The sequence below is a fragment of the Barbus barbus genome (assembly GCF_936440315.1).
Source record: "Barbus barbus genome assembly, chromosome: 16".
Classification (NCBI taxonomy): Eukaryota; Metazoa; Chordata; class Actinopteri; order Cypriniformes; family Cyprinidae; genus Barbus; species Barbus barbus.
In genome coordinates, this window is record NC_136744.1 from 9,179,773 (window position 1) to 9,194,688 (window position 14,916).

Here is a 14,916-nt window from a genome sequence, read left to right on the forward strand (position 1 = left end):
CCTTGCTGTCTGTCACGCGCACATGTGTCTCACATGCACTGAGGTATCTCAATCAAAGGTTGATCAGAACACATCTGTAGCACAGCACAGGGTGTTTATTTGTGTATGCGTGTTAGACCGCCCACTCTGGGAAAATTTCACGTTGATCAGATTTCCAGCAAGTAATCATTTTCCACAAGATGAAATGACTGATTGTATATAAATGATTGCACCAATTCAGAATTGTTGATTTGTGGTTCTTTTAATTGTTTTATTTAAATTTGACTTTTTTAACTGTATGACTGAAATATCTCTGTGTATATAAATATATATTTATGTTTTCCTGTTTATGCAGGTGGCTGCCACATTGAACAACCTGGCCGTTCTTTATGGCAAACGAGGGAAGTACAAGGAAGCAGAGCCTCTGTGTAAAAGGGCACTGGAGATCAGAGAAAAGGTGGGTCTGAGGTCAACCTGATGAATCATGTGTATGACTTTCTAATAACTTTAGTCTTTATTCCCAGTCGGTTTTGCGAACTCGCATTCTAAGTTCTTTACATTGCCTTTCTCTCTCTACCTTTCATCCCTTTCATTCAAAGACTAAAGAATAAAGCAGCCATGTTCAGAAGCTCTGACTTATTTTAGTCTTAGGAGAGATGTGAAAAGAGTCTTGAAACATGTTTATCTAAGCAGTGAAGCTGTAGAAACCCTATTTCTTTTCTTAGGGGTTATTACTATTCTGCAGTGACTTTTAAAATGCTAAAACTGTGTGAACTTAAAAGACCTGAAATTACCCACAGGCCTCTCTTTAAGTTGTGTTTGTAGAACTCAGGAAGACTGCCACCTATCTTTCCAAAATAGGACACTCATATTTTTCCCTTGGACCTATTGAGAAGGACTTAAGATTTCAGTGTACGATTTAAGACTATTTTCTGCTACTTGGAGTTTTATTGTAATCTTCTCCTTCCATAGTTCTCTGTCCAACTTTTTTCTCTTATCCAAAAATAGCACATTGCAGAATAGCACACCTGCAGAAGCCACACACTCTTGGTGCAGATGAGGACGGTGTGCTTATACACTCTATTCCTGCTCTCTCCCGCTGTGCCACAGATCAAGGGCTGTCAATCGATTTAACAAATTTAATCGCATGATTGTCATGAGTTAACTCGCGATTAATCGCAACTTAATCTCACATTTTTATTTGTTCTAAATGTACCTTAAATTAGTTTTTAATACTGTAATCACCATGGGCATGGACAAATATGGATGCTTTATGCAAATGTATGTTTATTATTATTGAAATCATAGTCAACATAGAGCATGAAGTCTAGACATGTTTCAAAGGTCAGATGTTTTTCAAAAACTTGTTCATGTCTATTAGACACACAAAAAAAATACCAGGTTCCCATTACTTCTCTTTCTTTGCACTGAGCAATTTACTTACACAAACCTGTGCAGACAGGGCAGCTCTTCTTCTGAACATGCAAAATGTACATGTATCATTTGTTTTTTTACATTTGTTTCCCTCTCTGCCGACATACTGTATTTTGATGAAGCTAAATTCTCAATAAAACTGTTTTCATTGGTATATTTTACTGTTTCTGTTGTCAGACAACGGAATGAATATGAAATACTGACTGAAACGTGATCCATTAAGACAACATAACCAGCTCTCACTTCCAAGATGTTAATCTGCACACAAAAAAATCGGTGATAATCGCACCGTTGTCTGATGAAATCAAATACACAAGATAAAGACAATAGCTGTGCTGTGATTTCGGCTATGCTTGCATGTAAAATTAGAGAAGCAACATAATATCGGTGTTTAACTGAATTAAAGCGCTGCTCCTCTCTGCAGCGCGTTGAACATAAACTGAGCGGACGCAGAGAGAGAGGTGTGCGTGTGCTGGGAAAGCAAGACCTCGCTCTCTCGCGGCAGTACCGGGCTGTTCTCAGAAACTAAATAAGAATTGGACGCGTTTTTGAAAAGAACCCTGAAGCAGATGGGCTACAGCAGCAGAAGACCACACCGGGTGCCACTTCTGTCAGCTAAGAACAGGAAACGGAGGCTACAATTCGCACAGGCTCACCAAAATTGGGCAATAGAAGATTGGAAAAACGTTGCCTGGTCTGATGAGTCTCGATTTTCTGCTGCGACATGCAGATGATAGGGTCAGAATTTGCCGTAAAGAACATGAAATCATCCTGCCTTGTCTCAACGGTTCAGGCTGGTGGTGTAATGGTGTGGGGGATATTTTCTTGGCACACTTTGGGCCCCTTAGTACCAACTGAGCATTGTTTAAACGCCACAGCCTACCCGAGTCTACCATGTTCATCCCTTTATGACTACAATGCACACATCTTCTGATGGATACTTCCAGCAGGATAATGCACAAAGTTCAAATCATCTCAGACTTGGTTTTTTTAAACATGACAATGAGTTCACTTTACTCAAATGGCCTCCAGAGTCACCAGATCTCAATCCAATAGTGCACCTTTGGGATGTGGTGGAACGGGAGATTCGTATCATGGATGTGCAGCCGACAAATCTGCAGCAACTGCGTGATGCTATCATGTCAATATGGACCAAAATCTCTGAGGAATGTTTCCAACACCTTGTTGAATCTATGCCACGAAGAATTAAGGCAGGTCTGAAGGCAAAAGGGGATCCAACCCGGTACTAGCAAGTTGTAAGTGGTCAGTGAGTGTATATAACAATATAAGATTTATAAGTGGTCTATTAAATGTGGTAGATTGTGTATTAAATAACCACGTGAGCTTTATTTACAAATGCGGTGCACTTTATCTCTTTTTATTACTTATATTTATTTGGAATAATGTGGATGTTTGCATCACCTAAAAAAAGTTCTTCACATAAGACTTGTGTGGTGTTAAAAAAGCAACTCTGCATTGAAATGTACAGTCACATATGAGTTTTACATTTTACAGCTAATTGGAACAATTCTTTAAAATAGTTGAGAGTCAGAACAGTTTGTTTTATAAGATGTTATACAAGGAACATTTGTCTTTTATAATATTGCTGATGCCATATTATTATAGAAGTCTTTTAGGCACAATGGTAGAATCACTGTAATACCGTCCAGCACTTGTGTATTCAATCTGAAACTGATGGTGGTGATTTAAATAAAAAATATTGTGTTGGTAGAAGTAGTTGTCTTTCAACAAAATATTCAAACACAACCCTAGTAAGCATACGGTCACAGAGCCCCTGCCTGTGAACAGTCAATTTCTCTCAACATGCACCTGGACACCCACAGAGAGGGAGACCCATAAAGAGATGCTCACTGCAAATGATCAGTAAAAGCACCCTTAAGGCCTGTCTTCACGAATCATTTCATTTCAAATATATTTTAAATCACTATTAAAATCTAGCAACACAAGTGTCATAAATGCTGCTTTTTGCAAAAAAATATTCAGTTAATTTGCGAGTATTTTTTTTGAGTCCGGGGCCATTTATACAGGATGCGTTTTGCATAAAAAAAGTGCAATGTAGTGTAATGGAAAAAAAAATAGATGTCTATAGATGTTTTTTTTTTTTTATTATTTGAACTAATTTAAATTTTGAACATCATTATTTTAGAACAATGTAATGCACAAGACCAAACACATCCATCTATCTCATTTTTACATAGAAAAACTTTAGAAAAGCAGCACAGGGGAATGCAAAAACGCAAGTGCTTTAACTTGAGCACTTCACTTTTAAAATGCTGCGTCATGCACAAGGTGCAGCAAAAGATGCAAGACGCAAGTGCAGCAGTCAAATCTAGTGCACATATGCATAGAATAACAATGCAAAAGTAGTACAGTGAAATGCAAACGTGAGCTGGAAAAAAGGTTGAAAATCTTTTTACTTGCTGCATCTTGCACAGCGTTCTAAAAACATGGAACTTTTTATAATGCTGTGTCATGTGCAAGACATTGCAAAAGATGTGGTCAAACACATTCATCTAGTGCATGTTTGCATAGAAAAACAATGGAAAAGCAGTGCAGTGGAATGCAGAAAATCGTTGAATGGCCCTTCAGAGTGGCTATATTTAACTCATAGATCTAACCAGCTGAATAGCCTGGTTATCCCCTGTCTGTGGGTGAGTGTAAACTGCTTCAATTAGTGTACGAGTGATGATTTCTAAAGCAGCTGAATAACTTCAGTGTGTTTGTTTTGGTGTGTCAGGTGCTGGGGAAGGACCACCCTGATGTTGCCAAGCAACTGAATAATCTGGCCTTGCTGTGTCAGAACCAAGGCAAGTATGAAGAGGTGGAGTACTACTACCAGAGGGCCCTGGAGATCTACCAGACTAAACTGGGCCCTGACGACCCCAATGTGGCTAAGACCAAAAACAACCTGGTACAAATACACTCACACTTCACTCTCTGCATTCATTTAAACAACATCCATTTGTGGATATATGTATTTCTGAGTATGTTTAGAGAAAACAAAACCTTCTACAGATTGTCTTACTTAGCAGTCAAATATCCCATTACAATACAACAGGTTCATTTTGAAATTATCTTCTGACTGGTCTGCTTTTGTTTAACTTGCAACCATATGGTGTGGTGTCTGCGGTGTTATTTGCTGCAGGATTTCTGTCGTCTCAGCAGATTGTACACGTCAGATATGGATCATTCAGCTTTTAGTGTAATGGAAGAAGCTTTTAGAGTAAATACGCCTGCTCAGATTCAGACATCTTTCAGCAGACTGAGGTTTCGGCTCTCTGCCGGTTATGATTAGATGTGCCAATGTAGCAGCCACTGATAGTCATCAGACAATTACTGATCAAATTACCAACTGCAAACAAGCACAAGCACTAGTTTATTTCTAATTAATTAGGTGCATTTATTATAGTGTATTGATGGTGTCTATCAACATTTTTCTGCACATAATAAAATCAATAAATATACTTACTCAAGTGAAATCTGGAAAATGTGATTGTTGTTATCTACTAAAAATATTCAAGTAAGTCCATCGTTATTAATGACCCATTTGTTCTCTTTCTCAGGCTTCATGCTATCTGAAGCAGGGGAAGTTTAAGCAGGCAGAGACTCTGTATAAAGAGATCCTCACCAGAGCCCATGAGAGAGAGTTTGGCTGTGTTGATGGTATGTGTGATTTTTCATGACCCAAGCATTTTCAGAATATCTTTTTATGTTGTTCTCTATAGGGTATTTAAATTTGCTCTATAATATTCTACTCAAAACTAAAACTCACAGACTTTTAAGCAGGGTTTATGCCTTCAGCAGCAGCTCGGCTAAGCACACTGGAGTTCACATATAATTCATAGTGAAGCTTCACATGCTCTATAGAGCTGGGAAATATGTTTTTATTCATTATGTGTAATGATGTTGCTGGTAGTATAAAGTTAATCGTCATTGTGAAAATGACAATATCTGGCCATTATGTTTCCTAAAGATTACGTCATTAGATTAATTTTGTAATCATGAGATCGCTTGAGAGAGCTCAGCCAGAAATGGTTTAATAAAATTTCATATGTTTTAATATTTCCTCTGTCTGTTGGAAAGTGTGATTTATTTCCATGAATAATTTCAAGCTATTGTCCATAGTTTTAGTGAATCAATTTAAAACATTGATTCAACCCCTTTTTTTTGTCACAAATGCTCGAGTCGCTATGTTCCATTTTTCATGTATTTAAATATTTTAGTAAGAACTATATGTAAATATTGCTGTGTAATACTATAAATTATAAACTTAAAGTAAATAACAATGTGAACATTATAATATATAAATTGATTGATTGACTTATTAATTAAATCTAATTAGCTGTATGTTTGTGTAGTAAAATGTCTCTTAAGCAATTTCAGTTAAAATACAATATAAATACTGAAATGTGTTCATGCCAGAAGACTAAAAATATCAAGATAATATTTATATCGGCCATCCCTAACGCTTGCACACTTTGAGTCACTTATGCACAATCTTTTAAACTCCTTTTTTGACTTTTGCACTAGTATGCTCTTTCTTTCTCTTACTTGCTCATTCACACACATTGACAGGTAAAGATGTTGATCAGTTGTGAAGCTCTAACAGAGAGCTCAGTTGTAAGCTAAAAGCTCCCACTGTTTCTGTCAGTGAACTCAACTCACTGATCACCTCAGGCACTAGAACACCATCACTCATTATATTGAACCTAATGGTTTGGTGTGCATGTCTGTGTATGGGCTTGGGCTTGAACTGATGCTGTTTTTATGCCCTTGGTTTCCCCCTGCAGATGAAAATAAACCCATCTGGATGCATGCAGAGGAGAGAGAAGAACAAAGCAAGGTGAGAACAGATCAAGCAGCACAATAGAATCAGAATGAATGAATCGGAATGAGCTTTATTGGCCAGGTATGTTTACACATACGAGGAATTTGTTGTAGTGACAGAAGCTCCACAGTGCAACAGAAAGACAGTAACAGGACAGGACATGGATAATAAAAGAATAATATACAAATAGGCAATGTACAAAACAGCAAAAACACAATATATAATATAGACAGTTGTGTGTGTACAGGTCTGATATGTGCAAATTTGAAATGAAAAAAGTATGTGTGGTGAATAAATAATGTATAATAGTTGTGTGTTCCACGTTTAGTGTCAAGTGTTCATGAGATGGATTGCCTGAGGGAAGAAACTGTTTCTGTATCTGGTTGTTCTGGTTCTCACAGCTCTGTAGCGTCGACCAGACGGTAACAGTACAAAGAGGGAGTATGCTGGATGTCAGGGGTCACTCTGGATAAGTACAGTTCTTGGAGACTGGGGAGGGTTGTACCAATGATTCGCTCAGCAGTCCGGACTACCCTCCGTAGTCTTCTGAGGTCAGATTTGGTAGCTGAGCTGAACCAGACAGTTATTGAAGTGCAGAGGATGGATTCAATGATGGCAGAGTAGAACTGTTTCAGTAAGTCCTGTGGCAGGTTGAACTTCCTCAGCTGGCGACGAAAGTACAACCTCTGCTGGGCCTTCCTGACAATGGGGTCAATGTGAATATCCCACTTCAGGTCCTGGGAGATGGTGGTGCCCAGGAATCTGAATGACTCCACTGTTGTTATAGTGCTGTTCATGATGGTGAGTGGGGGGAGTGCAGGGGGGTTTCTCCTGAAGTCCACGATCATCTCCACAGTTTTGAGCGTGTTCAGCTCCAGGTTGTTAAGATTGCACCAGAGAGCCAGCTCCTTAACCTCCTGTCTGTAAGCAGACTCGTCACCGTCCTGGATGAGGCCGATCAGTGTGGTGCCGTCTGCAAACTTCAGGAGCTTGACAGAGGGGTCTTTAGAGGTGCAGTCGTTGGTGTAGAGGTAGAAGAGCAGTGGGGAGAGAACGCAGCCCTGAGGAGCTCCAGTGCTGATGGTGCGGGTGTTAGATGTGAATTTTCCCAGCCTCATTTCATTTTAGATCAATAGAATAGTAGTTTAGTAATTTGCTGGTAATCTGTTGATGTCAGACAATTGTATCAGATAAATGTCCAATAATTGTGGTATTGAGAGTATTGGTATTTGTGCTTTCTTTGTTTCAGGGCAAGCAGAAGGATGGTTCTCCGTTTGGAGAGTATGGTGGCTGGTACAAGGCCTGTAAAGTCGACAGGTCAGATATATCCTCATTTGCTGCATACATTGATACAAATATACACATTTGTTTGTGCAGTGTTACCGCTGCAGCATCACAATGAAGTGTTTTCCTGTCTGACCTTTACCGCCTGCAGCCCGACTGTCACGACCACGCTGAAGAATCTCGGAGCTCTCTACAGGAGACAGGGCAAGTTTGAGGCTGCGGAGACTCTGGAGGAGGCGGCTCTGCGCTCCAGAAAGCAGGTGTGTGTGTGTAGTCTGTTGGTCAGATATAAACAAGGTGAACTGTGAATTGAAACATGTTCCTCAGGTTTCAATAGATCTTTATTAAGGCCTCATAAAGGTTTAGCTAGGCATGCAGCCAGGTGTTTAAAGCTTTCTGTAATGCTATTACAGTTACAAAGCTCATTTGTTTGCAATTATGTTAATCAGTATTTCTTCTGTGGGGGGACATGGTTCATGACAGAAATGGGTTTTGTCATCGCTAAAATTTATTGTAATTATAATGAATGTATTATTTAATATATATACACATACATACATACATTTTCGTTTTTCAAAGAAATCTCTAATGATCACCAAGGCTTTTATTTAATCAAAAATACAATAAAAACAGTAATATTATGAAATATCACGTTTTAAAATAACTTTAAATTTTTTTTTTGAATGTATTTAAAAAATAATTTATTCCTATGATGGCAACAATAGTTATTATTAATTATTATTATTATTGGTGCTCAATTATTAATAATGGTTCCTATTACTGTGTCAGTATTCTTTTGATAAATAGAAAGTTCAATGAACAGCATTTTTTTTAATATAATTTTTGTAACATTATAAAGCTCTTTACTGCCAATTTTGATCAATATAATGCATCCTTGCTAAATAAGTGTTAATTTTTTAAAACGCACTTACCCCAGACTTTTGAATGGTGGTATGTCAGTGTTTCCACAAAAATAAACTCTTTTCAACATTGATAATAATAACAAATGTTTGTTGAGCATCAGATCAGCATATTTGATTGATTTCTGAAGGATTATGTGAAAATTCAGCTTTACCATGACATGAATGAATTACATTTTAAAATATATAAAGTAGAAAACTTGACTTGATTTGTTTTAATATATATATATTTCACAGTGTGTTATAATATTTGTAATTTACTTTATTAATTTTTTTTATTATAAATAACTGTATCCTTGTTGGGAAAGACTTCTTTCAAAAATCTTTTTTTTTTTTTAATCTTAATTTTCAAAGCTTTTTTTCAGCAGTGGAATATTTTATTGTCACGATTTAATTTATTATTCTTTATTTATTTATTATAAAATAAAATGTGTGAAAAATATATCACTTTATTCTAAATGTTTAAAATGACTTTTCTATACAACAAACGTGTGGTGATATAGCTTGAAAAAGGGACAAAAAGTGCCATATAAATATCATAAAAAATAATCTCTACAATGTTTAGGATTTACTAGAATATACCGTCACTGTAATTTTCTATAAATAGGTAATTGGATACATAGGTTGCTGGATGTTGGAAAAAGATTTCAGATCATATTTGTTGATTTTCAGCGTGTTGTCTCGTCTCTTTTCCTGCAGGGTCTGGACACAGCACATAAGCAGCGTGTGGCGGAGGTGCTGGGAGACCCTGAAGTACGAGAGAAGCAGCGGAGCCGTGAGAGCCTGACCTCTGACACGGTGAAGTACGAAAGCGGCCCTGACGGAGGAGAGGAAGTGAGTATGAGCGTGGAGTGGAACGGGGTAAGTACAGTACACACCGCCCAGCCTCACACACAATACAGTGCCCCGTCAGTCACTCTGAGTCCTGGCAGGCAGAAATATAGAGTGAAAGGATATTGGCTTTTAATTCTGACCAGACAGGACACAATCAAGCTCCTCCTAGGCCTCTGAATATATTCACCCCACCTCACATCCAGAATTAGATTACATGAAGAGTAATGCATTTGCATCTGTGCCAGTGCATTGATCAAATGCTTAATTTGAAACGGGAAGCAGATCAAACCGGAAATTAGATGCAGATAATTATATTGTCTCATATGATTAGAGGACTATTGATCGGTTGCAGTGGCTTGTATGGGGTTTAGTATCAAAAGTATAAAATAACCAAAGTCAGTTCAGCACTGTTGCTCTCACAAACCTAAGAATGGCATGTGGAAAGACCCTCAAGAGGGCATTTCCAGGCCTGTGTTTCTGAGGTTCAAATAGTGTTGGACTCCATACATTGTTGCAGTCATAGTCCTCATGCTGAGTGTCTGATCTGTTTGCCTCTAGTGCTTTAAAGTAGCCTGACTTGAAACCCTATTAACCCTTTCAACCCTGAATTAACACATTGTACATACTGTTAGTACATACTTTTTATACATATTCTTTTATATATAATACACTACCAGTTAAACATTTGGAGACACTTACCTGAATTTATGTATGATATTCAAACTCTTTGATTTAAAGTCTTATGCAGAAATGCTTGAAGTTAATTTTGTTAACCGATTCTGTTTATTATAATGTTAATATGTATAATCGTAGCAATAATAATAATTACATTATTTTTTTATGTCATTACATTTATTACTTTGTTATAATTTTGTATTATTATTGTAAGAGGTGTGTCCAAGCTTTTAAGTGGTAGTGTATACATAAGCACACTTTATATATTCAATAATATAAATGTTTGATAATGTTTCATTTACATAATTAATTGAATTAATATGAAATATGTGTGTATATATGAAAAACATGTAGAGTAAAAATGTATTATTGATAGACCTTCGTTTTATGAAATAATTGAAATGCATGCAGTTGCTGTCTTTTTAAAAAAAACTTTTTTAATGAACACTAAATGATGTGACTCGTCATAAACCTAAACAGAATTTATTCATTAACTTTTTCTTTGTAACAGTTCATTAGATGCACATGAACTCTTCTCCTCTAAGGCAGATGTTTTGTAGCTGCTGTTTTGACCATCACACCTCTGCTGTAGTCTCTCTGCAAATCTGAGTCACAACTTTTATGCTGCTGTAGCAACAGTAACCATAGTGCCAAAACAACCAATCAGCATCCCCCCTGGCGAGAACCCACCCAACTCAGATTGTGGGCAGCTCCCATCAAGCTGGTTTGGCTGTGACCTCATTCACCTGAATTTCCCTTTTCTGTCTTTCTTGCTTAAATGCCCTTGTTTCTTCTCTCACACACATATGGCTCAGGACTTCACTATATTCTGTAGTATTAGACTGTCTAAATCTCTTTTGCAAACATGCATTTGTTTTTCTTACATATACAGGCACTCACATACACACACAGCATATAATCCGCAAAATCTCACATTGACGTACATGTTGGGGTCACTCACATGTTGGCATGGGCTGTGTGTTCTGTACTCCTGGTGTGTTTTTCTGATTTGTCTCATTGAATGCTTGCTCTAATCCTATTTGTGAATGCGTGCTTGTAAAATCTCCTCTTGCTTTCTACCTCTTGTCTGCCTGTTTTCATGCCATTGCCCTCATCTATTCATACGCCTCTCCCAGTCAAATCTGAGGTCCATAATGTATCAGATTGCACAAATCAATGGGTCCTCAGGGTTGATATTGTGCCATTTTTAGACCGTGCCCAAGGTTGATGGAATGGACTCATGGAAAACAGCCTGTGGCTTTGGCCTCTAAATAAATCTACTATGCTGAATTTATCTCGGTTGGCCATTTTCTTCAAAACAAGCACATGATCCCATGTGTGATCTTAGCGTCACAATAATTGCTTTATCTTTTGGATCATTGTTTTGTTCCAGCTTTTAGTTGCTTTTTTTATGCCTTAATTATTGTTCTTCTGAGGAGTATATTCAGGATGAGCTAATTTTAATACCCATTTACATGTTCCCTCCTACTTAATAACATACTATATGCAATCAAAGCATCCTTTGAATAAAGAGCAATGCCAAAAACCTGGCAAATACAGTTCAGTATCATCCTCAAAGGCACATTTATCAGCCAGTACCTTGTAAACACAACTTTGTTAGAATCAGAAGTTAGCATCTCTCTGGTTCCCTCGACAAAAAGCTGATCACATTTTTTACATTTGCTTTTGAATTATTGCAGAGAAAAAAGATCTGTGACCAACAAAATTTTACGATTCTTACATGTTTTTTAAGAGAATCTTGACAAATAAACATGACTTTGAAGCTTAAATTTAATTGGCAGAAGTGAAAAGCTACAGTTAGGTTATAAATGAACTAGAACATGGTCATACAACATCACCATCACTAAGCTTCTGACAACTCTTTATATCTTTATTTAAAATCTACTAGTTGGAAAATTGCATTTGAATAGCTTGCAAGTGTAAACACAAAGAGGCTGTAAAAGCAGACTATTGAGTAGATGAATTTACTTTTTTGGCATCATGACGTTTAATTTCCCAGAAAATCGCTGTAGTCTTATTTCGCCACTTGTTACCAACCATCTTTTTCAAGACAAAATGGCACAAATGGCATTTTATTGGTGTATTTTGTCATACAGTAAAATGTGAAAATATAGCCTATTGAGCTAGTGTTGACCACAGACCATGTTTCGGGCATTTTACCAAAAATCATTCAAAATATCCATTGACTTCAAGGGTTAGTTCCCCCATAATAAAAACTGTCAATTAATTACTCACCCTCATGTGGTTCCAAACCTGTAAGACCTTCGTTCATCTTCCGAACACAAATGAAGATATTTTTGATGAAATCCGAGAGCTTTCTGAAAGCCTGCATAGACAGCAATGTAACGGACATGTTCAAGGCCCAGAAACGTAGTAAAGACATCGTTAAAATAGTCCATGTGACATCAGTGGTTCAGCTTTAATTTTATATGTCAGAACGCTGGCTCCTTTGTCAGCAGCACCACACGCATGCATCGTGGTGTATCGTGAACATGTGTTGAAGACACATAGAAGAGAAGAAATTATTGAATAAAGTCATTATTTTTGTTTTCTTTGTGCACAAAAAGTATTTGCAAATCTTCATAAAAATTAAGGTTGTGGCCCCTTGTGGCAACTCTAAGAATGCAGGTATAAGACAAGTTTTTTTTGAGCAATTTGAGCATTTGTGTTCATTTGCTTGCATACAGTATGTTTTAGTCGTTACTGCCATCCCATCTTTTGTTTCGCTTCCTTTATCTCTTTTTTTTTTTTTTGTCTCTTTCATTGTCTGTACTCTCAATTTCAGCCTCCCTAATAATATAACAATTTGTCTCTGTTCTTCTTTCTCTATAAACTCTCTCTCCTCCTTGTGTACTTAATCTGCCTCCTCTTGCATTGCTCTCTCTCTCTCTCTCTCTATTTCTCGTGTGGTTGGCAGGTGTAACTCCAGATGCCTTGTTGTGGTTGTTGAACTTACCTTCTGCATGACGGACGCCCTCCTCACCCCCCTCTCCAGCTTTGCTGTTTTTCGTCTCCTCTCTCCGAACAGCACCTTTCCTCCTCCTCCTCCTCCTGTGGGCATAAGTGGGCTAAAGCAGGCCCGACCGGCCAAGATCCTTGGCCTTTCCTTCTTGTCAAAGCTTAACTAAGTCTCTCTTCTATCTCGCAACGCTATAATAATCTGTCACTCTGTAATATGTCAGAAGAGAGATCTCTTCTTGTCTGTCAGTCTCTTTAACTGTTTGTCTGTTCATCTGGGATGTAAGCTGCCACTATGTCTTTGTGTCTCTAATTAACTTCCCGTAGAGCTCGTGCTGTATACGGCTCTCTCTCCTAGTAAACACTCTCTGTTTTCCTGCTCAATTACTCTAGAGGGACTATCCTCCATTTTCCTTCCCATCTCTAACACTGACTGGAATTTCCATCTCAGCTATATTGTCTTAATAAAGCTGCTTTAGCGTTTTAGCAATAGTTCATCCAAGAATGAAAATTCTGTCATTATTTGCTCACCCTCATGTTGCTCCAAACCTATTTGCTGTTGTTTTTCTCTACTGAACACAAGTGGATTTTTTTCTTGATATTGACCATATCTGTCAAGCTACCGTAAAAAAATAGTCCATGTCTTGCTTTATATTCCAAGTCTGTGTAAAAGAGCTGTGTAACGAGAAAATACACGCACATTTGGAACGACATGAGATGAATCTTTAATTGAAGACAGATCCTCAGAATAAACCTTAGCCAGAGTAGATATTAAAGATAATTAAAACAAAGCCAACTCTAATGTCTGTGCTTAACAAACTGTACATCATCCATAAAAGCAATGTTCTGGGTTCAATACAAATTAAACTCAACAGCATTTTTGGCATAATGTCAATTATGATTAAATTATTTCATCTCTTTCCTCAAATTTAAAAAGTAAAAATCAAGGTTACAATAATGCAGTAAATTGTCAAGATTCCTGACTTATTAAAACTTATACTACTTTTTAAAACTTATTTACATATTATGTATGTATGTATGTATGTGTGTGTGTGTGTGTGTATGTATGTAAGTAATATCCACATCCACAAGTCTGAACAAAAACATTATTCTATAACAAAACATTAGAATAATAGCAGAATATAGCTTAATTTATTGAAATGACTATTTTGTCTTGTGGACTATAAAAATGTGTTATGAGACATAGCATATTCTCTGTACTAAATAAAACACAAAATAAATATGGTTATATATGGTGCAAATCACCATTAAGCCACAAATGCTGTGAACAGAGCTTCCCTTGTATTGAAGTTAGCATTGGTTTATGCTGCAGGGCTTGTGATGCTTAGTTCTCATTGGTTCCCCTCGATGTCTTGTAGTGCTGGGAGCCATTTGAACTCTGACCTGCTCTGTCTGAAAGTGAGCCCTGTAATGCTATGTCTCTCACACACTTCACAGTGCAGTGCATAATTGTGGCATGGTTGTGGTGTTCAGCTTCTGTATAGACCAAGTCTTGCTTTCCACACACTTTTTCAAACATTTCATATTGACCATTGTTATGAGCACTGTATATAGTAGAACACTAGAGAGGGAGATGGGTTGGTGAGAGGGATGAGATGGGACGAATAGAAGCATGTCTGTAGAATCTGATGCTCTTGTTTTCTTTCTCCTACTAACATGTTCTCTGGTGTGTTGCTGCATCTTGTCTTTCATAACTTCTAATAAAACTGACTTTGCTCACCACAGCCTCTGCCTGTGTGCTCTTTCTCTTCATCTGTTTTTGAATGCATATGTGTGTGTTTTTCTGGTCAAATATTGAAGCCTAAAGTTGGTGTGTTTGTGTGGGTTGGATGTGTGTGACTGACTGCTGTAACAGCTTGTCTTTTTAATGGAGGTGTTGGTCATGATTTTTTCTGGGTCAGTGTTGCATCTTCTTCAGCCCTCTCCTTCCTTCCCCCTCCA

General features: G+C 37.4%; 1 protein-coding gene across 6 annotated transcripts in view; it reads left to right on the forward strand.

The window, feature by feature from the left end:
* The window catches only part of LOC306882837 (kinesin light chain 1), a 41,308-nt gene that overhangs the window by 19,226 nt on the left and 7,166 nt on the right, over positions 1-14,916 (forward strand). For 3 of the 6 annotated variants that reach the window (XM_079437772.1, XM_079437775.1, XM_079437773.1), the window contains exons 8-14: positions 335-436; positions 4,172-4,345; positions 4,998-5,097; positions 6,225-6,277; positions 7,512-7,579; positions 7,698-7,806; positions 9,166-9,327. In XM_079437772.1, coding sequence (XP_079293898.1) covers positions 335-436; positions 4,172-4,345; positions 4,998-5,097; positions 6,225-6,277; positions 7,512-7,579; positions 7,698-7,806; positions 9,166-9,327 — 768 coding nt within the window. Of the gene's footprint in view, positions 1-334; positions 437-4,171; positions 4,346-4,997; positions 5,098-6,224; positions 6,278-7,511; positions 7,580-7,697; positions 7,807-9,165; positions 9,328-12,913; positions 14,699-14,916 lie in introns of those variants that run through there. The other 3 variants (XM_079437774.1, XM_079437776.1, XM_079437777.1) reach the window with 2 other exon arrangements.